The 25,284-nt window shown below is 43.2% G+C and overlaps 2 protein-coding genes across 3 annotated transcripts; both read right to left on the bottom strand.

Annotated features, from left to right (window-relative positions):
- Positions 1–217: 217 nt before the first annotated feature.
- On the bottom strand, positions 218–6,653 carry LOC121541210 (mannose-P-dolichol utilization defect 1 protein). The gene is made up of 7 exons (XM_041850182.2): positions 4,382–6,653; positions 3,986–4,051; positions 3,659–3,791; positions 3,396–3,481; positions 3,014–3,132; positions 918–1,028; positions 218–640 (listed from the first exon to the last, which is right to left on the bottom strand). The coding sequence occupies exons 1-7, from the start codon at positions 4,494–4,496 to the stop codon at positions 518–520; spliced, it is 753 nt and encodes a 250-aa protein (XP_041706116.1). The 5' UTR covers positions 4,497–6,653; the 3' UTR covers positions 218–517.
- Positions 6,654–8,081: 1,428 nt separating this feature from the next.
- LOC121541844 (steroid hormone receptor ERR1-like) lies at positions 8,082–19,556 on the bottom strand. 2 transcript variants are annotated; one of them, XM_041851173.2, is made up of 8 exons: positions 18,980–19,556; positions 16,407–16,524; positions 11,427–11,810; positions 11,138–11,254; positions 10,632–10,745; positions 10,242–10,409; positions 9,740–10,009; positions 8,082–9,173 (listed from the first exon to the last, which is right to left on the bottom strand). In XM_041851173.2, the coding sequence occupies exons 3-8, from the start codon at positions 11,803–11,805 to the stop codon at positions 8,920–8,922; spliced, it is 1,302 nt and encodes a 433-aa protein (XP_041707107.2). In that variant the 5' UTR covers positions 11,806–11,810; positions 16,407–16,524; positions 18,980–19,556; the 3' UTR covers positions 8,082–8,919. The 2 variants fall into 2 exon arrangements, with proteins under 2 accessions (XP_041707107.2, XP_045064092.1); XM_045208157.1 differs by lacking the exons at positions 16,407–16,524; positions 18,980–19,556 and adding an exon at positions 15,826–16,320.
- Between the last annotated feature and the right edge of the window lie 5,728 nt (positions 19,557–25,284).

Consider the following 25,284-nt stretch of genomic DNA (forward strand, 5'->3'; position numbering starts at 1 on the left):
AAAACAGGCGTTTTCAAATGTAATATTGGTGCATAATTTCTACTTAAAATATCAAAGGGACTCAAAAGGCATTCTATTTTTGGAACGACCCTGCTGTATGATAATCTATTCAACAGTTTTAATAATAACAAAATTCAATAACCCAATCCCCATATATGGGCCAATGGAGAAGCAAAAATGTGTCTGTAAAAGAGACAATAAGAAGGGAAAATGGGAATAATTAGGTTATTTTCTTTTTTTATTGGAAGATTATCCTTCTGCAGCAAGATAGGTATGAATGAGAATCACAGTACACTTTGGTCTCCGAGCAACAAGGCAATTACTGGCAGTACAAATATATATACCGTTTATATAGTAATATAGTTTATAGAGTATTACATTTTATTATGTGACCTGAAACTTAACAAACCTTGCCATACTACACATGCACACGCACAATGGAATGATTGAAATAACATATATAAATGTATCCCATTTACTATAACAGTGGGTCCTTGGATTGAGTTGTGCTTGACCACTACTCTGTCTTGTCTTTAGTACTGCTATTCCTGTAACAAACCACCTGGTTCAGGAGCAGGCAGCTGAGACAGGCAGCCACTACATGGGTCACAGTAGAGACAGAGCTCCAGTCTCCAGTTTCCTACAGAGAGGGATAAGGCCAGGGGAGGAGGGATGAGAGGCGGATAAGGGAAGAAAGGTATGAGAGGGGAATGAGGTAGGAGAATGATGAGGAACAGAGGAGTGACAAGGGAAAAGAGATGGTACAAGTCAAATGAGAAAACAGGGTAGAATGCAAAGAGAGGCATTGAAAGGGGATGTAATGGTACAGATTTTTTAAAATAAGAGTAATAAACATAGAGAAACACTGCTTTTTCCTTTTCTAAGTGTGTGTGTGTGTGTGTGTGTCTCTGCGTTACCTGTATAGAGGTGAAGATAAGAGCCAGGGAGCCAGTGAAGACCAGGAACACAGACAGAGGTGACAGCATGCCGGTGTTGCCATGGTAGTAGTTAGTCCCTGCCTGGATCACCTGGACAAACATCCAACATAACACACAATCAACAGCCAGTCTGTACAAGTCAATATAGGCAAATGTTTATTATGACCTCTTTTCTCACCATTGACAAATACCTAAATTATAGCAGCAGACTAATCAAATATTGTACTTCTCCTGCTGAAGTTTGCGAACAATGCTTATCTCATAGGCCAGAGGGGTATACTACAAAGCAAGATCAATGACTTAGCCAGCGAAATATTCTGAAATAATGTTACATTTTTTTGGAAAGATTAGCATAAAATGGGCACTGTCTAATTGACTCAACAACCAAAAACAAATATCTAAGCTTTGCTTTCTTTAATGGACCAGAAAATCAATAGTTATTTCTGGTTGTTTATCAAAGTTAGCTGGCTAACTCATGAATCCTGCTTTGTAGTATATCCCTCTGCTCCTATAGACGGGTTGGCAGACAGCGTCACGGAAATGACGCGCGCACATCGATGTGGCCGGAAGGTGTGTGTTATGATTCTGAACGGCCAGGTAGCTAGCAACAATGACAAGAAGCTGCCTAGATGTCTGGCCACCCAACAACCTGCCCACTTGACCCCATCCCCTCCTCCAGACCATCTCTGGAGACCTTCTCCCATTCCTCACTTCCCTCATCCCTGACCACTAGGGCTCGGTTCTAGGCCCTCCTTTCCGTTTCCCTTTACACCAAGTCGCTCGGCTCTGCCATATCCTCACATGGTCTCTCCTATAACTGCTATGCGGATGACACTCAACTACTCTTCTCCTTCCCCCCTCCTGACACCCAGGTGGAGACATGCATCTCTGTGTACCTGGCAGACATCTCAGCTTGGATGTCGGCCCACCACCTCAAGCTCAAAAAAATGGAGATGCTCTTCCTCCCGGGGAAGGCCTGCCTGCTCCAAGACCTCTCCATCACGGTTGACAACTCCACGGTGTCCCCCTCCCAGTGTGCAAAGAACCTTGGTGTGACGCTGGACAACACCCTGTCGTTCTCTGCAAACATCAAAGCAGTGACCCGATCCTGCAGGTTAATGCGCTACCACATCCGTAGAGTACGACCTTTCCTCACACAGGAAGCAGCGCAGGTCCTAATCCAGGCACTTGTCATCTCCCATCTAGACTACTGCAACTCTGTTGGCTGTGCTCCCCGCTTGTGCCATCAAACCCCTGCAACTTATCCTGAATGCCGCATCCTGCCCGGTGTTCAACCTTCCTAAGTTCTCACATGTCACCCCGCTCCTCTGCACACTCCACTGGCTTCCAGTCGAAGCAAACATTATCTTTAAGACCCTGGTGCTTGCCTACGGAGCAGCAAGAGGAACTGCCTTACCTTCAGGCTATGCTCAAACCCTACATCCCAACCCGAGCACTCCGTTCTGCCACCTCTGGTTCTTGGCCCTCCCACCCCTACGGGAGGACAGCTCCCGCTCAGCCCAGTCAAAGCTCTTCCCTGTCCTGGCACCCCAATGGTGGAACAAGCTTCCCCCTAAAGTCAGGACAGTGGAGTCCCTGCCAATCTTTCGAAAACATCTGAAACCCTACCTCTTTGAAGAGCATCTTAAATAACTCTCACGGTGCCCCCGACGCCCCTTAAGATGAAATGTAAAATTAATCGTAGGTGGCTCGTTTCAGCTCTTTGTATCTTGTTAATGAGACCATGTCTTGTTTTGAGGTGTTTTGACTGATGTCATGTCTATGCTAATATGGCTAGCTAACCAACAACTGTAACAATGTATTTGAGACAAGTGCTCATTGTGCACATTTATTTATGTTTTCAATAAACATTTGGAGACTAATTATAGTTTACATGTTGTCAACAGTTTAACCAACCCTGTCTGTTTTGCCCCAGAATTGCACAAGCGTCGGTTTTGTTGCTAAACAACCAAGCCGTCTATACCATCTGCTGACTGTACCTCCACTGCTATAAGCCTTGCAGTTGGTTACATTTCCATGCAAATGGAAAATAAAAGTATTGTATGGTATCATACCCGGCTAGCAACAACAGCCAGCGTGCTGGAGGCCTGCATCGCAGGGATGACGTGTTCAGCGACCAGAGGAGAGGTCAGGAGCAACATTACACCACTGTAGGCCAAGAGGAATACCATACCTGCAGGAAACAAGGACAGTTATGACACAGCCCTGGTACAGAACATACACTCATATTCCTGTGAAATGTTGAACTACTTTGTCATAACATTGCCTAATTTGATCCTTTTACCAATGGGATGGTGACTTACCAAACAGTAGCTAATCGAAGTGTTAAAAACATTTAACCTCACCAGTACTGTGAGTATTGATGTAAATGTGCTCTATAGGCAGGGACTCAGGCACATTGGAAGCACATGTATACACAGAGAGGAGTGGTCAAACCTTTGAGGGTGTTACCACTGTAGTGTTGGATGAGGAAGCTCATGGTCAAACACTGCATCAACATGAATAGTCTCTCTGCCCAAGCTCTGTGCAACAAACAGACACACACACGTGGGGAAGACGAAAACACAATGTTTTGTCAATAACAGGCTTTGTCCAATTCACTGGTCTGTGCTCATCAGCATCATACTGTAGGCCGGATTAGTGTAAATCACTTTTGTTAAAAAGGAGTTTGTAATAAAACAGATATTAATTGATCATACTCAAGGGGGAAGTTGTTGGTGATGCAGTAGACCACAGGACCTGTGATGGCATAGACCTGCAGTAGGACAGCCCACCAACTGATCCCTGATGTACTCCTGGCCCTCAGTACCTTCCACAGCTGAGGGAGCTGCGCTATAGGGCAGACGGAAGGGTGGAGGAAAGGGAAGGGCATATGAGAGAGGGAAAAAATCTAAAAGGCATAGCAACAGAGAGAAAGAGATATTTAGATATAGAAGCTATGCCTAACAGACGTTTCCCAATTATTAATCCTAGCATAATGTGTGTGAGAGAAGTCAAAGACTGAGGGAGAGATATACGTTTCTCACCCATCACAGTCCCAAGAATGATCCACACTCCCACAGTTTGGCTCAGAACTATCTTCCAGCATGGCACTATTATCACAAAAAAAACGTTTTGTCAGACAACCTATACCAGTAACGTTATAAGAGTGAAGTTGTGACCCAGCAAATTATCATATGCAAATCTGTGGTGGAGGGCTTGTTAAAATGCTACAAACTATCTACTGTAGGCTTTACAAGACCTTCGGCAAGGCTTATAAAACACTGTATACAAAGCTGCCAAAACATTGTAAAACTTGGTATCAATCACGCCTGCAAGTTTCCTGAGCTTCGCTCTACGCAAGCATCTTTCAATAACAAATCTAAAATGAATATCACGTCAGCAGCACATCCTTGCCGGGCCAACAGGCAAGCAGACCTCACCGTGAAGAAAGTTTAAGTCGACAAAAAAGTAGTTGTAACATTTCTCTGGCATAAAGTATGTGAGTAGAAACTCTTTAGTTGGAGACAGCAGTTCCTCCACCTCTGACGTGTCCATCGTTCTACAGCTGTGTGCCCTTGGAATGTTTCCCCACTGATTTTAGGGATACAGCTGCAAACAGACCGTTCCCCAAACAGCCTTCCCAAACATCCTTGCCAAGTATCTCTCCCACCTCTCACCTAGCACTAACTTTCCAGATCCCATATGTGAACTATTTAACCCATTGAAGCGTTTTAAATGTCAACTTCAATGGGGTGACGTCAGAGTTGGACGTCCCAAGGATTCCAGATAGGGACCTACAAATTATACATTGAAACTGGAATGATTTTATAATGCGGAACTATATGTAATTAAAGCACTGCAAATGGGAAGCAAAAGCTGTTGCACTTCTTCCAGTGTCCAATGAGAGGACAGTCTCAGCAAGATCCTCTCTGATCCAACCAATCAAAACCGAGAGACCCGAGCACATCTTTAGGTTCCATTGGTGTCAATGAGAGAGGCAGAGTTTGGCAGATAATGTGCTATTTTCATTTAAATCAAAAACATGCCTAGGTTTTTAGCTGAGAGGGCTAATATAATCTTCCACAGATGACCCAGGTTCAAGCCCATTGGCCACATAGATAGATACTGTGCCTCCTGCTGTAAATGGTGATGGACTGAGGTATAGCCATAGGTCATAGCGATCTCTGTGCATGAGGCTATGTAGGATGCATGTCTAAAGTGTTGATGGTAAACTGTTGGTATGGGAGATAGTCCGTTTGTGAACTTTTTGTATTTAGTACTAATGTCTTTCAAATTGGGGTTCTTGATGAAATCTGATATGATCTTGTACCTCTGCAGAGGGGTACATGTTTGCTGAGAATCTGCATTATGCAGTTATGTCCATGGACTTACATATTATAACTAATTTAATAGGATGTCTGTGGTTATATCTGACCGATGACCTTTGGTGAGCAGGACAGGAAATATTGTTTAACATGACTGGGAAACAGGACAGCAGCAGACAGACAAACATTCTAACAAACAAATCATGACAGAAGACGTACGAGACCAATGATATGTGATGGTGTCTGCTAATTTATTACAAACCACAAAGCACCTACAATATTTGAATCTACCCCTTGTTTCCTGCAGTGTAGCATTTGTCTTCACAGTGATTTAATTATGAACATTTTGTTTAGACAGTCACATCAAATGAACCATTGTAGCTTACCAAAAAACAGTACAAACACAGATATTCACAGCCATTAGACTTAAACCCACACGAAAAATAAATGAGTATCAACAAACATCAGCAAATTGAGTGAAAAATAGAATTTAATATTTTAAATACAGTATTTTTAAAATACAAATATTGATTTGAATTTTTCCATATTATAAGCTTTAGTACTAGTATTAATTATTATTATTACTGTTGATGTTTAATTTACATTATGCGACTATACAAGGAAATGTGAAACAGAGTTTTGGTAATTTCTTGTATTGCTCATTTACGTCAATGTACACAAACATACTAACAACTACCAATGACTTTACATCCTCAAAATTGTGATAGTCTAAAGTCCCCCCCCCCCCCCCCCAGCCCCCTGTACCTATATATGACAGACAAAGTGGCATTACATAATGCGTATCCTTATGAAAACACTACCTTTTGTATTATTATATTAGAGTTAATATTGACACAAACATTAACTTTATTAAACTGTACACATTTTTTTTTATTCCGTCTTTCAGAAACAAAATAAAAAAATTATGATAGAACAAAACACATAACGAATCAGACAGCAAGATATAGTACAGAGTTGAAACAATTGTCACCTAGTGTTACTTTTAAATTTAAAAACCTGAATTACAATAATGGAGCCACAAATGGTCATCAAACGCAAACATCCACAGCCATGAAGAACAGAACTAAAACTGGAACATTTGTTTGGGAGTTTCCAGACTGCAAAATCTCCTCTCACAGCTAGGTGGCGTAATTGAGAGGAGAGTATGTTAATTCAACATGGTTGAATTAACATACTACTAAAGAACATGTTTTTCTTCAATGCATTATCAGAAGAAGAAAAAATCCATACTAAAATCCATTTCAATAATCAATTTGAAACACATAACATTCACAATGGATTGCATTATTCCGTAGCTCAGCTGGTAGCTCAGCTGGTAGAGCACGGTGCTTGTAACGCCAGGGTAGTGGGTTCGATCCCTGGGACCACCCATACACAAAAATGTATGCACACATGACTGTAAGTCGCTTTGGATAAAAGCGTCTGCTAAATGGCATATTATTATATTATTTATTTCAGTACCAAACTTTCTGAGTTTAACAGTCTTATTTCAGTACCAAACTTTCCAAGTTTAACAATCTAAACTCAAGATTAAAATCCCAGAAAGAAAAAAAGTACTGTAGAAAAAACAGATACTCAAGTATGAATTTCAATTAACTGTGGCAATTAGTCTAATCTATCCCATCATTCATGTCAGGGACTATCTTGACACATTTACTGGATTCAGCTCTCATGGGTTTGTTTGCCATGCTCTAAAGTTTTCAACAGTGAGCATACACAGTCATAACTTATTTCTAGTAATACAGCACTCAACATGTATGATGTAGAGTCTACATCATACATGTTGGGTGCTGTATTACTAGAAATGTTATGACATTGTAGATTGAATTAGTATTTTGCTGCTCTGATTGATTTACGATCAAATTCTTCCTCAGCAAGTGGCCAAAGGACCAACAGTCCAGGCCCTTTACATTTTGTAATTTCTGGTAGCTTACAGACACTGTAATTTACAGACACTGTTGCTTACAGACACTGTAAGGGCTCTGAATAGATAAATGTATATCACCAATCAAGCCCATAAAACTGAGAAACAAGTAAACAAACAAATAGAAACTATGAGAAGGATTAAAAGGATGGTCTCAGTCAGACTGGCTGTAGATTCCCATATGAGGCTGAATGTGTTGCATTTCATGTTGCTCTAAACCCCATTTGGGCACTATTAGGCTTGCAATTCAAAGGTCATACACAGTACGAAGACCTCCAGGTCAAAACAACAGAAGTCCCTTTCTTCAGTCTTTCAGCAGCTGCAAAAGGAGAAGCAAACTGTTCCGCTGAAATGTCATATATAACCGTTTCAATTCCTAATTTTAGCCCAAATCGATTTGATCACTAATAACGGCAGTCAGTTAATGAAACTAACGGTTTTAAACAGCACATTCCATCTGAATCAGAGGGGTTGGAGAGGACCAGCAAAGAGATCTGGAGAATCAAGTATCCAATCAAAACATGCTCAGGAGCCATTGTAGTTCCCCTCTGACCCAATCTTCTTTATTCACTCTGTTATGGCCAGGCTGACCAAGAAAGTAGAACAGTTGCTTTTTTCCCTGATCTTGCCGCTTCAGTGTGGTGGCAACACTGCAAGTTTACAGTGCACCTTCTCTCTCTCTCTCACACATACACTCACACAAATGCTTACGCATAATTTTTTTTTTTGTATGCCTATTGGGACTACTTACAGTATAAATAAAATTGAACAACTTCCAAGTACAGAGACACAATCATCATATTCTCTTTTCTTGGACTAATAATCAATTGCAGAGCCTTTTATAAGCTGTTTTTCCACCCCCCCCCCCCCCCTGCCACCCAGGTCTATACATATAGCCAGTCATTGCCTAGTCAACACTATTCTTTTTTTTGTATGTAAAGTATTGTATGGCTTTAAAAATATTGCAAGTAATTCCTATGTGTAAATTGTAAGACTGTGTGTCTGTGTACTACTCTTCTGGGTGCATGTTGGTCTGACCCTATACTGAAGTCTTTGTAAATGGTTGTTTCTTTGCCTGTATTTTAGTATGACTTTTGTGTGGAGGGAGATATTGCATTTTTCACAATCAAGACTAAGCCACAAGGTTACAGTCTGGTCTTAGATATCTAACTGCAGTCCTTCAGTAGTTTCTGATGTGAAGATTACCCACTGGGCACACACTGGTTGAATCAACGTTGTTTCCACATCATTTCAATGAAATTACGTTGAACCAACATGGAATAGACGTGGAATTGACGTCTGTGCCCAGTGGATAATGCTACAAATGAAAAACCTTAGGGATAGTGGAAATCTAATATGATTCTGACATTCAAATTTATTGGATGTCTTTCATTGAGTTTCTTCCCATTTTCATGCTGACTAAGTCTTGGACTCTTTCAATGAAGTTTGGCAGTCAGGTATTAAGGAGTTAAACTCCACCATCAACCTCCACTGAGGGCATCTACAACATGTATACATGTTTTCTCCGTTTTTTTAACACAATTTTGAATCTCCGAAGAGGCTATGCAAAAAAATCCAGAGATAATCTCCACATTCTTCATTATCAAAATCTAATAATAACCTCTCCATTCACACCAGCCAGCCATGCCTGTCTCTCATCGTGGCCTTGCATCCGCTCTCCTTGACTTCTCCTCATCCTCCCTTCTCTCTAGGGCGAGTCCATCATGGCTTCCAGCATCTCTAGGAAGAGTTTGTGCATGGGCACGCCGCCTCGGGTCTTGATGCTGTAGAAGGTGGTGAGGGCGCGACCAGCCGTCTGGCGGAGGAGGGGGAGGGTGAGGAGGAGGCGCCCCGCCCGCTGGGGGTCCTCGGGGCGTCGCTGGCACTCCATCTCCAACAGGGTCTGGTGGAGGAGGTCCCTCAGCTTCTGCACCGCCTCCATGTCCTCTATGTACACAGAGTCTGGCAGGGGAGAGGGGGAGCATGGTCAGAGTGTATATCAGTGGGGGAAGAGGGTGTATTTTCTAAACGCTTTCTTTTATCTTTTGGAGAGAGGGTTTTGTAAGCAAACGTGGGTGATTAAGGAACAGGACAAACCGGTCCAGAGTAATGACCATCTTTATATTTGCATAACAAATAGTGCCTTTGTGGGCTAAGCAGACCGTAGGGGTGAATCTGCTGTTTACAGCAATTGTCTGTCAGTCCCTCAGGGCTGGAGTTATTTTCATCAACAATCTCTTCAGAGATTGAGACTATGACACAGATCTTTACTAATCTGTCTTCGCTGATTTCTTGAGTTGTATTTTCTTTTAAATAAACTATTGGACATAAACTGTTGCTTAATGAAACTGAAAGTAGAATAGCGCTTCAAATAAAGCATGTCGTCATATTAGCAACTAATTGTACATATGGAGGGTTCGGTATTTCAGTCTCACCTACTGCTTTCATCACATTTTCATGTTATGACACTCCGCCTAATGCTGATTGTATGGGTATTCTATGGGTAAACTTTTGTATAGCTAGTTTACCTGAGTTAGTGAGTGCGATGGCTTTGAGCATGACAAACTCCTCCCGGTCAAGCTGCAGGGAGCGGAAGCGTCGGGCCAGCTGGCTGATGGCTGCGTTGAGCTCTGTCAGTCCAGCCACGCGGGACATTTCCTCGTCAAGGACAAAGTCCTCAGCGAACACTACCTCATCCTCACAGCCCAGGGAGCGGAAGGCCACACCCAGCACCAGCACCTCCAACCACACGGACTGCAGCACCGACATCTGGTCTGCCAGGGACAGCGACAGGAAGCCTGCAAGGGGGGGACAGGGTAGACTGACTGATCAATCACTAGGCAAAAAGATGATACAACGAGACAGCCTTCTAGTCCCTGATTAAGGCATAGTGAACCACTGCTGGGCTACTGATAAGAGCTGAGGGCTAGTTCCCACTAACTTATTTCACTTCACTTTCCATACTTTCCACCATTCTCTTCCCATGTCAATCTCCCTCCCCCACCAATTCCTCTCCACCGCCCCCCTTACCGGGGATGTGTTTGGCCCAGCCGATGATGACGACCAGCTCGCGGTCCGCGAGGTCACAGAGGGTGGTGAGTGTGCGCTGAGCCGTATCAGGCTGCAGGGGGTCAGGCATGGCAAACAGTTTCTCTGGCTCTGCCACCAGGAGGTGGGACACGATGATGTTGGAGGAGCCTGGGTCACACACACAAACAGAAAGCAAAGGTCATGGCACAACTGATGTCACAAAGAACAAATGCACTATGTTCATCTAAACTCGTCCTTGTGTGGAAATAGTTCCATGATGTTACTTGATGCTTCTGTTGAGAAATGAGGGCTCTCTGGAAAAATGGACTGCACATTTAAGAGTGTTCTTTCAAGACAAACTCTGAAAATGTATCCTGAATAATCTCCTACCTTTCTCCCCTTCCTTCCTAAGCGGTAGAGGGGCACTCTGGTAGGTCGCATTCTCCACCTCTGGGCGCCTTTTATACTTCTGCCTCCCTCCTCTGACCCGGTCCAGACGGACTCCTGCAACACACAACACCACGACAATGGAGCGAAAGTGATACGGAGAGTAGGAGAGTGAGAGAGTAGGAGAGTAGGAGAGTGAGAGAGTAGGAGAGTAGAAGAGTGAGAGAGTAGGAGAGTGAGAGAGTAGGAGAGTGAGAGAGTAGGAGAGTAGGAGAGTAGGAGAGTAGGAGAGTAGGAGAGTGAGAGAGTGAGAGAGTAGGAGAGTGAGAGAGTAGGAGAGTAGGAGAGTGAGAGAGTAGGAGAGTAGGAGGGAAAAAGAGACAAACAAACTCCCTTTGTTTGGAGAAGTATGGAGATAAAAAAAAGGCAGATCTTAATCAAATAACTACTTTTCACACTGCATCAAACAGACCAGTCCACTAGTCAAGGGCTCTGGATCATATACTCACCCTCTTTCAGCATGCCTACTTTAAGGCACTTGGTGAAGCGACATGCCTGGCAAGCCTTTCTGCGCCTCTTGGTGATCTCACATTCGTTTGACGCCGGACAGCTATATTCAATGTTACCTTAGGTAAGGCAAGGAGGTGGAAAGAAGGACGGAGACAAGGAGAAGAAACCAACAATAGCGATATGAGACTTCTGTCAAAGCAGTCAAGGTCTATCCCATTTCATTCATTATACTGGATTGCAGAAACGCACAGGAAACACACTCAACTTCACCCACACACCCATCCTTACCCTGGATGGTTCTCTTGAAGAAGGCCTTGCATGCCTCACATGAGGCTACACCGTAGTGGTAGCCAGACCCTACGTCTCCACACACTAAACACAGTCTCTTGGGTAGCGTGCTCAGGGCATACTTGCACCGCCCTCCTCCGCTACCTGTGGATCCCTCCTCCGCCCCATCAGCACCCTCCTCCTTGAAGTGGCAGCGCAGGCCCGGTGTGTACAGAGGGGGTGAGTAGCGCCCAACCCCGTCTCCTCTTGTCCCTCCTCCACCACTCTGTGAGGAGTCTGAGGAGGCTCCCCCTGGGCTGGCCCGGCCTCCTCCACCTCCCTCTGGACTGCTGGGCTCTGCCTTGATGTATAGGTCTGACCGACGCTCCCTGGAAGACATGATCACTGCAGACAGAGGGGAGAAAGATGTGAGGGGGGGAGTGAGACAGAGGTCTCAGATTGTCACATATCCACTTCTGTATCACCCTTTCATTACATGTTAGTATCAATAAACCCCTCCAGACAACCAGGACCATCATCAATCCTAAGGAGTCAACATTAAGATAATCAAAGCTGTTGCCTCATCGCTGAATTATATCACTGGCTTGACATCTGACATGTCACGGCGAAGACACCTTTGGCTTGACTGTCAAGCATCAACAGAGAGCTGCATAGACTGAACATAATACCCACTCTGCAATATGCCTCCTTTTCCCTTATTAAAAGCAAAAACAGACTGTAGGCTTTCACAGTCAAAATGTAAGGCACTGCAGTGTAGTGATGGGAGGAAAAACCGCTACAGTTACATATCGGGATATTATTTTGGACAATATTATAGTGGAGTCAAAGTACGTTAGCTAGCGCTGGTCAGCTGCACCTGCGCCAAAAATCGGGTACTTTTGATCATTTAGCTTGTTTTCAGCACTTTTATTTCCATGACTGATCAAAACTAATTTTCTCATGCTCTCGTCTCTCAGCAGTAGACATACACTACCGGTCAAAAGTTTGGACACACCTACTCATTCAAGGGTTTTTCTTTATTTTTACTATTTTCTACATCGTAGAATAATAGTGAAGACATCAAAACTATGAAATAACACATGGAATCATGTAGTAACCAGAAAAGTGTTAAACAAATCAAAATATATTTTAAATGTGAGATTCTTCAATAGCCACCCTTTGCCTTGATGACAGCTTTGCACACTCTCGGCATTCTCTCAACCAGCTTCATGAGGTAGTAACCTGGAATGCATTTCAATTAACAGGTGTGCCTTCTTAAAAGTTAATTTGTGGAATTTCTTTCCTTCTTAATGCATTGTGTTGTGACAAGGTAGGGAGGGTATACAGAAGATAGCCCTATTTGGTAAAAGACCAAGTCCATATTATGGCAAGAACAGCTCAAATAAGCAAAGAGAAACGACAGTCCATAATTACTTTAATACATGAAGGTCAGTCAATACGGAACATTTCAAGAACTTTGAAAGTTTCTTCAAGTGCAGTCGCAAAAACCATCAAGCGCTATGATGAAACTGGCTCTCATGAGGACCGCCAAAGGAAAGGAAGACCCAGAGTTACCTCTGCTGTAGAGGATAAGTTAATTAGAGTTACCAGCCTCAGATATTGCAGCCCAAATAAATGCTTCACAGAGTTCAAGTAACAGACACATCTCAACATCAACTGTTCAGAGGAGACTGTGTGAATCAGGCCTTCATGGTCGAATTGCTGCAAAGAAACCACTACTAAAGGACACCAATAAGAAGAAGAGACTTGCTTGGGCCAAGAAACACGAGCAATGGACATTCGACCGGTGGAAATTTGTCCTTTGGTCTTGAGTCCAAATTAGAGATTTTTGGTTCCAACCGCCGTGTCTTTGTGAGATGCGGTGTGGGTGAACGGATGATCTCCGCATGTGTATTTCCCATCGTAAAGCATGGAGGAGGAGTTGTTATGGTGTGGGGGTGCTTTGCTGGTGACACTGTCTGTGATTTATTTAGAATTCAAGGCACACTTAACCAGCATGGCTACCACAGCATTCTGCAGCGATACGCCAACCCATCTGGTTTGGGCTTAGTGGGACTATAATTTGTTTTTCAACAGGACAATGACCCAACACACCTCCAGACTGTGTAAGGGCTATTTGACCAAGAAGGAGAGTGATGGAGTGCTGCATCAGATGACTTGGCCTCCACAATCCCCCGACCTCAACACGAATTGAGAGGGTTTGGGATGAGTCGGACCGCAGAGTGAAGAAAAAGCAGCCAACAAGTGCTCAGCATATGTGGGAACTCCTACAAGACTGTTGGAAAAGCATTCCAGGTGAAACTGGTTGAGAGATTGCCAAGAGGGTGCAAAGCTGTCATCAAGGCAAAGGGTGGCTATTTGAGGAATTGATTTGATAAACACTTTTTTGGTTACTACATGATTCCATATGTGTTATTTCATAGCTTTGATGTCTTCACTATTATTCTACAATGTAGAAAATAGTAAAAATAAAGAAAAACCTTTGAATGAGTAGGTGTTCTAAAACTTTTGACCGGTAGTGTACTTGGAACATCAAATCGCAATATCGAATCGCAATAAATATAGAATCGTGAGAATCGCAATACATATCGTATCGGCACCTAAGTATCGTGATAATATCGTATCGTGAGGTCCCTGGCAATTCCCAGCCCTACTGCAGTGTGGCTGCCTATTCCCTCATAAATATGCAACAACCAGTAGCCTATAAGACCTCCTGTAGCTCAGTTGGTAGAGCATGGCGCTTGCAACGCCAGGGTTGTGGGTACGATTCCCACGGGGGGCCAGTATGGAAAATGTATGCACTCACTAACTGTAAATCGCTCTGGATAAGAGCGTCTGCTAAAATGACTGGGAAAAAAAAAGACAAATGGCTGCACACCAGCAGAGAATAATTTGACATAACAATGAGAGAGAGAAGTAGGCGATGGAGAGTGTGTGTGAGAGAACCGTATGTAAAAATGTTAAAATGTGAGAGAGACCATAATCCCAGCTCCAACCTACTCTGACCTCTCCAGATTAGGGTCATTAATCCAGAGCAGAGTAGCAGCAATCCCTTAACCCCATAAGGAATCCCAGTACGGAGATGGACAACACTCTCCATTATGACGCACTGGAACCTACAAACAGCATTAGAGACAGTTGTGCATGGGCGTTTATCACTTAATCATCTGAAGAAAGAGAACTCTTTCAAAATGCAATGCAAAAATGTTACAAAAAAACCCAGAGATTGTGGGATTATGACAGCACACAGACAGGGATTGTGTAAAACGGGGAACCTGTCTCTGAACTCTACACTGTAGGCCACTGGGCCTACCCTTCTCCTCCTTTCCACAGCTCAGCAGGAGGTGTTGCAATGTGGGCCAATGTACTTTGGGTGGCCCAATGCTTCTCACACGCTGTTCACTATGGCCTGTAATCTTTACGTAACACGTCAACTATGACATTACTACCCTGGCCCCAACCCCACCTCTCTACTATTTGTAACAGGAGTTACAGTCCAACTGCAAATGAGGGCGAGAGAAACAGACACAGATGCTTTCTAGTAAAATATATCCATGCAAATAATTTCACACCCTGATCTAGCTCCCATCTTTGGCATAGGTGACCATTTATTATTTCCCAATTATTTGTGAAGCTATTCAATAATTACAATTTTCTGATAATGATGATCCCAACAGGTAAATAATACTTTCCTGACTTTTAACAAATTAACATATTCAAGAGTGATAAAATGAAGTGCTAACACAGAGATGTCAATTATCTGGCAATGATCTGACAAATGCTGAGGTCTTCACGCCTATTTGTCAGAATGAGCCTTAACAGTATCATCTGTCACCCCCGCTGAACTCAAAATCGAGAGACAACCGGAAGAAGCACCCGCAAGATTCAATAAATGTGCAGTGCATGTGAGTTAGCTAGCTAACTGTGTTAGCAGCTATGCATTTACTAGCTATTTTTAGTTACTTTAAGTCGGGCAAAGCCATTCACGAGACTGTGAAAGAGGCAGGTTGATCAGGTAAAGGAAAGAGTGTAGATAATAAGAAAATTAATGCCACGTCCCTATTATTTTGCCTGACTTTATAAGGAATTTAGCTAGCTAACTAGACAGTATCACAGTTAGCCGTTATAGCAAGTGAAGTTCCATGTGTGGCGTTTGCACATTCTCAGACACAACGAGCTAGCCTTCAAGCAAATATTAACTATCGAGATCTGTGTTGGATGTTCGGTTATCTAGCTGAATGGAAAACGTCAATTTAGTTAACATCTAGCTAATTAGCTAGGTAATCCCAAATTGAAGTTCTAAAGAAAAGATACCAGTAGCTAGCTAGCTAACGTTAGCTAACTGAGCTAGCAATCAATGTGTATTGTTGGCTTTTCTCATCAGGTGACATCAACATACCTCTAGACAGCTAGCTATCTCCCTCAATGTAGCTTGAGTTCCCCAAGTATTTGCTTGCCCTCGGCGATATTATCACGCAGGTTTGTGTTGTTGACAGGCTATTCAACGTAGCTAACATGTTATAACGCGTCTAAAACGTGTCATGATCCTCAAACGTGTCGAAATCGAATGTTGCTTTTCAGACAGGAGGAGATGGGAGGTCTGATGCATAATAGGAAGTAGTTAACGTAATAGTCATTCAATGACAGACTGAGACAAGGGTGCCTTAGTAGCATAGCTAGAAGTCTGGATAAAAAGCAAACACATCATAAATAAACAACTTTAATTTGACAAATAATGGCAACTTTCTGATCTGTGAAATCATTAAACTCCTCAAACTTTTATCAAGTTTATACTCCACAGGCTGAGTGTATATAGGCCTACACTTTGTTAGTGCTTAAAATCAATCAGTTTGACCATATCTACAAAATAGTTTCAGCATATAACTTCACAACTGCATTAATAGATCAGATCACTATTGAACATCCATAATTACTGATGGTTCAGATTTGATTGAAGGATATTGAAGACAAAGCAATTACCTGTGTGTTGAGCTGCAGGAAAGCCGTATTCCTCTCCTCTCCTGGTAAGCCCACTCACTTTCTATTGGTTTAGAATTGTGGCTATGGTCTGGGTAGAACAGTCCGATTATCAGGAAACCTAAGAGGGAAGACGAAACATTTATAATTTCTCCTCAGGTCATGTATTTTTATGTGCATGGACAGGGACAAAACCCATTTAATCTTGGTCTCCCAATTGTTACTTTATCTAAATCTTAACTCCCCCACGCACACGTGTACATACTGTATGTACTGTACACCAAACATAATGGTTGCTTTATCCAACATAAGCCTGGAGATGTTAGTGTTCTTTCTTGTTATAGGGCTCAATCATATTTTAAGTACTCTGTGTAGTTGTTTCAAGCTTATTAGGGTATGGAAATGTATAGCGAACAAAACGTGTGTGTGTGGGAGAGAGATTTGTCAAACTACTCCCTATCTCTAAACCAAATTGTATCAAATTACTGAGTGACTGTCTATCATACACAGTGTCCTGTCATTACATTTACATCATTTAGCAGACGCTCTTATCCAGAGCGACTTACAGTTAGTGAGTGCATACATTTTCATACTGGCCCCCCATGGGAAACAAACCCACAACCCTGGCGTTGCAAGCGCCATGCTCTACCAACTGAGCTACAGGGGACTACATCGTTGACTTCATCAACACCATTTTGTAGAAATTGCTGACAGAGGGGGAAACCATTTCTTTGTCTTTCTCACAGGCACAATTTAGATCATTGCAGTCACTTTTCTCATTCCCACACAAGCACACATACACTTGTTTCTGCACACTACACTCAACCACCCCTCCCCCTAACTCTCTCCCTCTGTGACACATTCCAAAGGTCAAAGTCACAGGAAAGCTTGAAGGACAGATAGAGTAACTGCAATTCGGCCTCCCTCAGACACAAGAACACAGAAAAGGTTTAAGTTGGGTGAATGTTTTAAGAGAGGGGGCCAACAAAATATTGGAAGAAATGTTAGGGGATAAGATGACTAAATTTGTATATTATGGGGGGAAAGTGAAAAGTATCTCTGATTTACATGTCTATGTATAAAATAGTGCATAATTATTAATATACATTTTCATATATTAGGTTGAAAATACAGCACCATAACTATTGTTCACATGCATCACAAATAGTTTAATCTAAAGTGAAGCTCAAAAACTGACAGACAAATAACAAGAGTCTAAAACCGTTTCTAGGTAGCGTCATCTTTTTACTAACTCAAGTTCTGCATGATGACAGGCACCATCTTCTACAACATCTAGCACATTATAAAAAGGGTAAAAAGGCTTTGAATGACCATCATGAGCTCTGAGCAAAGTAAATCTATCTTGACAAATTACCCTTCAAACTCAACAGTAACAGCATCAACAAAAGACCCAATTCTGCCTCCTTCCTTTGTCTGGTACCGGTATTTGTTTTTAGTTAACTGTTTCTGTAAATGTTCCTTATCTCAGATTTAGAACTGTTAGAGCACAATTGGTGTTTCTGTGTTAAGGACTGAGGAGTATGACATATCTAAAGTTCAATCTGAAAGCTTTGCATGTAGCACTGTGGAGAGACAGTGAGAGCAGCAGAGGTGACCTTGGTAACTGATCTCAGACCGGTGAAAGGTTAATTGCAAAACTGGATTATGGCTTCTTAAGAGCAGGAATCTCAATCCTGGTCCTGGAGGGCCATAGTTTGCACAGGTCATTCCCTTGGGAGACTATTCACCTGCATTCTGATGATGAAATGTACTAACTGAACAGCAGTTGAGAAACTGGACTGTGTATGTTTAAACTGAGTTCATAAAGCATAAAAGTATCTTTAAATGATGGTTGTCACTCAGTATGCCATCAAAGACTATTGGTCAGGACTAGCCTTTACCTGGAGAGATAAGGGTGGCAGGTAGCCTAGCGGTTAAGCGCTTTGGGCCAGTAACTGGAAGGTTGCTGGTTTGAATCTCTGAGCCGACTATCTGTGCCCTTGAGCAAGACACTTAACCCTAATTGCTCCTGTAAATCACACTGGATAAGTGTCTGTCTGCTAAATGGTAAAAAAAAAGATATATGTAAAATTCGATGACTTAACTGTGGTAGGCAAAGTCCAGAAACAAAAACTAGTCCACTGCAGACCAAATGCTACAGTAAGGATACTTTATTTGGTTCTATTTCATACCAATCTGTTTGGATTAATAAATGCCTGCAATCTGTTTGGATTAATAAAAGCCTACATGAAAATGTGTAGGTAACCAAATTGCGCTGACGACTGAGGGTAAAGCTATAGGTTGCTGTAGGTTTGAGGGGATTGACCTAACTCTTTGGGTCAGTCATGATGTCCCAGTGACACAACACACATGCCAAAGCATTCGGTATCTTATTATTACACCAACGCACCGTTACTATTATCGTTCGCGCGTCCCCTTCAATAACGTGGTCACGCAAAGTTAATCAGCTGCAGAATAGAGAGGAACCGCGGGTGCAAATGATTCAGACGGAATACAGACTACAGTAAGCCTATATTTTGACAGATTTACAATGTTGACCATTATCAAGCACTTACTTGTATTTGTGTGAACATCGCAGGAAAGAGGTCTCAAACCAGGCAGTACCGTAGCTACGGAAGCCACAGAACTCCACTATAAGCCACGGTTAAACTCACCGGGTTTTCGACATTGCCACAACAGTGGATGCAGCTCGTGACCAAAATAATAGCCTATAACATTTATTTATGTTTAAATTGCAGGATCTGAGCTGCGATCAGTCGTCTTAGCGCAAAATGTTTCTAAAATGATTGCTTGAAAATAGAAACTATGTTGCGACAATGTATCAAGGGACACAGCGTCGAAAGACTGATTGCAGCTGATAAAAAATTGTCAACCAAATTTGGTATTTAATCCATAGGCATAGGCTATTCTCTTATCAGGCCTGGTCCCGCATATTGATGTTACTGTGGTAGATTATCCTCGCTGCTACAACTGAGGTTCTAGTTACGTATAGCCTATCCCTTGTCCATTCTCCTCCCTCTCTCAATTTGCGTCTGCGGTGTCTCCGTTACGTCCGTGCGCGCCCTCCAATCCAGCCTCCTTCCATCAGCGTCATCGGCGTTGCAACAATGAAAAATGACCTACTGTAGCCTAGCGTCTGCCTGCAGCCTCACTGGTTTAGTGTTTTATACATCGCATATAGAAAATGCAAACCAGTAATATGCCATAATTCGTTTTACAGGTTCAGGGATTTCAATAATTTACATTTGAAACCATATATAAATAGTTGGACCAATAATAGGCGATCTTTTATTTTTATTTTTTATTTTACCTTTATTTTACCAGGAAGGTCAATTAGTTAGGCCTACTAACTTCCATAAAGGCTGCTTTTTGGATTGCTTATGCAGTTTGATAATTTGTAGGTATAGGCCTAGCCTACTTCATTTCTGAAACAGCTATTTGATTATGCAATCCAAAATAGCTACACAATATGAATTCTGCACTCTTTCCTAGTCCTGTCATACCTGAGTTCCTAATGAACAATAACCAGTTAATTATGGGCCAATTTGCAAAATACATTCTATTCGTACGTGTCTGTAATGCGGTGGAATTCATGTCCTCCAATGGATCAAACGACACCATAGTAAACATAGCTTTAGATGGTATGGAAAATGTTTGCAGCCGCGCTCAGTCAACTCGGTCTTGTGACACTGACCCGGCTCACTGCGCTACGTAGGCAACACTCGTCAGCTGGTACGCGGAGTTTGGATCGAGGCCAAGGAAGTGGGGGTCAGTGGACAACTGCAACGAGATGAGAAGAGGAAAAACCGAAGTCTCGAATCCGCTTGGTAACTTGACTATAACAGCTGGCATCGATAGAGGAAGGGAGAGGGGTGCGCATGTGCAATCGAGAGGAGCTCGTGCAATGCTATCGCTTTAATGGAAAAGAGCCGACAACCAATGTCCCCTGTCCCGGAAAAATCTTTTTAAAACAGACCATTTGGCAACTGAAATTATCAAAGTAGTATATTTGTTAAAATAGCTTATCATGAGGAATACTATATGTGGTAGTCTCCTATAATGCAAATATTTTCCATTAAACATGCTTTAATCAAACCCATCAATCATAAAATAATTAGGTTATAATAATGTATTGTATGTTCATGTGTTAGACCTATGATGTCTGAGAATATTTTCAGAGACACTGCAGAGAGATTGGAGACTGATGTCAGTGTTCCCGGTGTCATTGAGAAAAACATCGACCTTGAATTGAAGGTCATACACTGATTCCGCATGCGCTGCATTTCAAACGGGCTGCATGATGTTGCAGTCAGCCTCCACACACATTATCCTCCTATTGCAAAAACGGCGTTTCACATAGACTATATTCTGGGCTTTTGTTCGTTTTAGGAGCTTGAAGTGAATGTTTTTATTCATTATTGTTAATAAAGATGTTAGACCATAATATGTTTTGCCTAGTCCTTTAAACACTCCTCTTTTGAGGAGTCATGTGAAGCATTGTACGACTTTAGAATAGTTATGGATGAATGTGCTGTATGTCAAAGGAGGCCATGGCCTGGGATGGTGGCATGCTGACAGGTCATATGACCAGAGGCAGGTGTGAACAACAGACACACAGGCACTAAAACAAGCAATCATACAGATCATGCTTTGTATAGTGAAAAGTGTATGCCTACTATAGCTTCCACACAGCTAGGCTGCTCTCTTTGTGATCCAGTTGTAGTGACAAATATAAAGGGGGTTAATTATTTAGGGTGTCCTCAGCCTGTTCTTGTCCATCTAAGGTTAAGTAACTAAGAGTGAACTGAACAAATGGGGAAAAGGGGAATGGTCGAAATGGGAGAAGGGGTGAAAGAGAGACCCCCAGTGATATATATTTAAAAAAAGTTGGCCTTGTCATGTCAGGAAATGTTCCACCGGACAGCAGAACATTACATTCTAGGACTCCCATTCTTCCATGTCATTGCATCTCTGAAGACCGACACCCTCTATATAGTAGACAACCCTATCCTGTCTGAATGGAGAAAGCATACTGATATCTTAACTTTACTCATCCAGTAGCCAAACACACATTACTGTTAGGCCACATGGCATGTCACATGTTGTGTTAGTTATTACTGGGTCATTGTGTAATAGGACACCTGTCACCTGTCAGCATTAGTTTTGAGTGGCAGTATTTTAGCATACATAAATGGTATAGATTTAGAAAGGATATGTGATCAATATACATTAATTTTTTTGCTTTTCAATGTCAGGGGAATCTGAATTGTCACATATGATTAGTTGTTGTATTGTAGCGCTCTCTAGTGGTGTCTTTATTATATTGTCAATTACAGTATGCGCCTGCCTGTCTGTGGTGACGTCTGCGTTCCTGTCCTCGAGCACAAGGTCACAGACTCCACTGCGCATGCAGGCTTGACGGTTTATCAGAGCTGTTGGGCTTGTTCGACATTGCAGGCGACTGCCCACTGACTGATCTACAAATCACCTTGCATCGTAAATAAAGACTCATTATTATTTGTAGATGAGTCAGTCAGTCACAATTTACCCATACAGTGCTTGACTTGGACTGAAATAGCTACAGATACTCATTTTGGGTGCCGGTAGGTACAGGAGCTCCACAATACTTTTGAGCTAATATTCTATAAGAGGAAAGGAGCTCAAGCAGAAGAACATCTGAGGCGCTGGTACTCAGCTCTGGTGAGCTCCTGGCAAATCAAGCACTGGATAAATCACGGTTTGATGCTCTCAAACTAGCCTGCACTGCAATGTAGAATAAGCCCATTGAGATCCTATTGAATTACTAGAGGGGCTATGTCATGACCCCTCAAAGTTCCAGAATGGTATGAAAATGGCAGCCATAGATGCGGTAAAGGAGTCAATGGGATGCAAACCGTTCCATTGACCAGATTGGAGCACATTCAACAAATCTGATCTAACAAAGTGGATATTCCTCAAATCCGTCATGATTGATGTATTGTAACAGGCCCACAATTTGGTTACTAAAGTCCGAGCAGTTGTTGTTAGGGGTTAACTGCCTTGCTCAAGGGCACAACATTTTCCCAACTAGCTGGCTCAGGGATTCGAACGCTCTTAACCACTAGGCTACCTGCCACCCCAGATTACGCTGAACATGTGTTGGGGTTCACATCCATACAAGCATTATACTAGCTTTTTACCTCAACATGTGAGATACACATATAAACCATAGGCTAAATGCAGGCCCATATGTCTGGAGGGCAATGAGGAGACTCTGGAACTTTCCCCCACGCGATTCCATGGCAACTCCTTTGTTTTGGTCGAGTTTGATTGACCTCTTTACCTTATCTAAATGGCTGACCTTTTATACCGTCATCCGGTGCATAGGAGCAGGCGTGTGAGACTGTCAGAGACCCACATAGGGAGGGGCTACCAGTCAGGCTTATGCTTTTCATCATCACTTCGGGTCTTAACATGCCTTTTAGCAGAGGGATTACTGCAGCAACCTCACCCAGTGTGTCAGATAACATGAATATGGGATCAACATATTGTTTACAACTCTTCTCTATGTATATTAAACAATGTAATACAATAAACTATAATTTAACTATAGTAAACAAACTATTATCTGTAGTTTATGATCTAAAACAAATTATTTACTATTTATAAACAACTTTGTACCCTCTTTATAAACGATATCTTAATGTAAAGTGTTAGCCTACTATTAAAAGTAGGTGTTTATGCCTCCCGAGTGGCACAGCGGTCGAAGGCACTGCATCGCAGTGCTTGAGGCGTCACTACAGACCAGGGTTAGATCCCAGGCCGTGTTGCAGCTGACCGGGAGACCCATGAGGCGGCGCACAATTGGCCCAGCGTCGTCCGGGTTAGGGGAAGGTTTGGCCGGCCAGGATGTCCTTGTCCCATCGCGCTCTAGCAACTCCTGTGGCGGGCCAGGCACATGCACGCTGACTTCGGTCGCCAGTTGTACTGTGTTTCCTCTGACACATTGGAGTGGCTGGCTTCTGGGTTAAGCGAGCAGTGTGTCAAGAAGCAGTGCGGCTTGGCAGGGTCATGTTTCGGAGAACGCATGGCTCTCGACCTTCACCTCTCCCAAGTCCATACGGGAGTTGCAGCGATGGGACAAGAGTGTAACTACCAATTGGGGTAAAAAGTACCCCCCAAAAAGTAGTGACAGTACATCCACAATGGACTCCCTCGCTGAAAACTGAACCATTTGGACCATTAGGTCTCTATTCAATCTATATCGTTGAAGTGTTACAGAGCGCATGCTAGCAATGTAAAGGTCATTTCCTATTGAGCCGACATCTGCAGCGTTTACCATGAACGCAGTCTCTGCTAACACAGGAACATTGACTTTAAATTTCAATCACGCTGTAACGCTGAATTTCAGCAATACGGAATGAATAGAGCCCTTAATCAGTAAAGCTTTACAATACAGATTTATGTTCATATGTTAAATGCACCGAATTATTGTAATATATACAGCACTTTCATTTATTAAGGGATTCTATGTTACAGGAGGGGGTCGCAGTTCTGGAGCGACCCACTAGGTGTCATCCTCCGACAACCTTAGGCACCTCCTCACTCACAGTCTGGACTAATCATTATCCTATTGGTGTCACCTGTGTCTACCTGTTCACCTGTGTATTTATGCCCTCACTTCCCTGTGTTCCCCTGCTCAGTTTTCTCTGTTAGTTTCTCTATGTCAAGCAGTACTACGACTCTCTAAGAAGGAAGCTAGCGGTGGTTTAAATCAATTAAAATTGTTTGCAACTAATATAGAGAAGAGTCGGAGCAGTGGTGCGGGCGCTATTCTCCTCGCGGAGATGGCGAAAAATGCGAATTTTAGGGCGATTCCCAGGATTGGGATCACGAACGCAGTTAGATTTGCGTGGAAGGAGAAGGACATGGAGCCTTTTGGAAGGGAAACATTTGGGAGGACTTTGTTGATGGGAGTGTTAAAGCTGGCGGTAAAGGACGTGATGTGCCTCCAGGCGAACCCCTTGGAAGGGGCTTATGATGTGGTTTTTCACACGGAGGGGAAGCATGATGAGGTCATGAAAAAGGCGAGGGAGGTGGAGAAGGCCAGGCCGATGTGCCACTACGATGTGACAAGCTTGGCCAAGAACAACTTCAGAGTAATAACAGTAAACATGTATAACCCGCATGTTAAGGATGAGTAGGTGAGGGCTTTAATGGGGAGGTATATGGACAATGTCTCCTCGGCAAGGCTCCTCAAAGACTCGCTAGGGTTCTGGAACGGGAGGATAAGCTTCCAGGATCTGTTGAGGGAAGACCCAAAGGGCCTGGGAGGTTACCTTCATCCTCCAGCTCTGTTCTCCCTGGGGGCTGACAGGGGGACATTGTTTTATGCCCGTCAGCCCCCTTTCTGCAGACGATGCATGGCCTATGGCCATAATTTCGCCTCATGTGGGGCGAAGAAATGCAGGGTGTGTGGGTCTGAGGCACACGAGGCGAGGGACTGTGACGAGTCGAAGAAGTGCCACGGGTGTGGATCGTCAGCACACCTGTGGAGGGAGTGGACGGCTCGTCACAAGTCGTATGCAGCTGCAGCTGGTGGGGGAGCAGGGGCAGGAGCGGGGGATGGAGGAGGAAGAGGAGGAGGAGTTCCAGACCCAAGCGCAGGGCCAGAGGCAATACCATCGACGACGGAGGAGGAGCCGAGACCAGCACCGGGAGGAGAGGGGGACGGGCAGGGGACTGCCGTAGCAGTTCTGGAAGGAGAGGTGGTGCCGGAGATGGAGACGGAGGGGAGTGTGGGAGAGGAGGTGCCGGAGACGGAGGCTGTGGAGGGAGAGGAGGTCGGGGAGGAGCCAGCCACAGCCCTGGGAGGAGAGGA

This window comes from Coregonus clupeaformis, chromosome 27, assembly GCF_020615455.1.
Source record: "Coregonus clupeaformis isolate EN_2021a chromosome 27, ASM2061545v1, whole genome shotgun sequence".
NCBI classification, from domain to species: domain Eukaryota; kingdom Metazoa; phylum Chordata; class Actinopteri; order Salmoniformes; family Salmonidae; genus Coregonus; species Coregonus clupeaformis.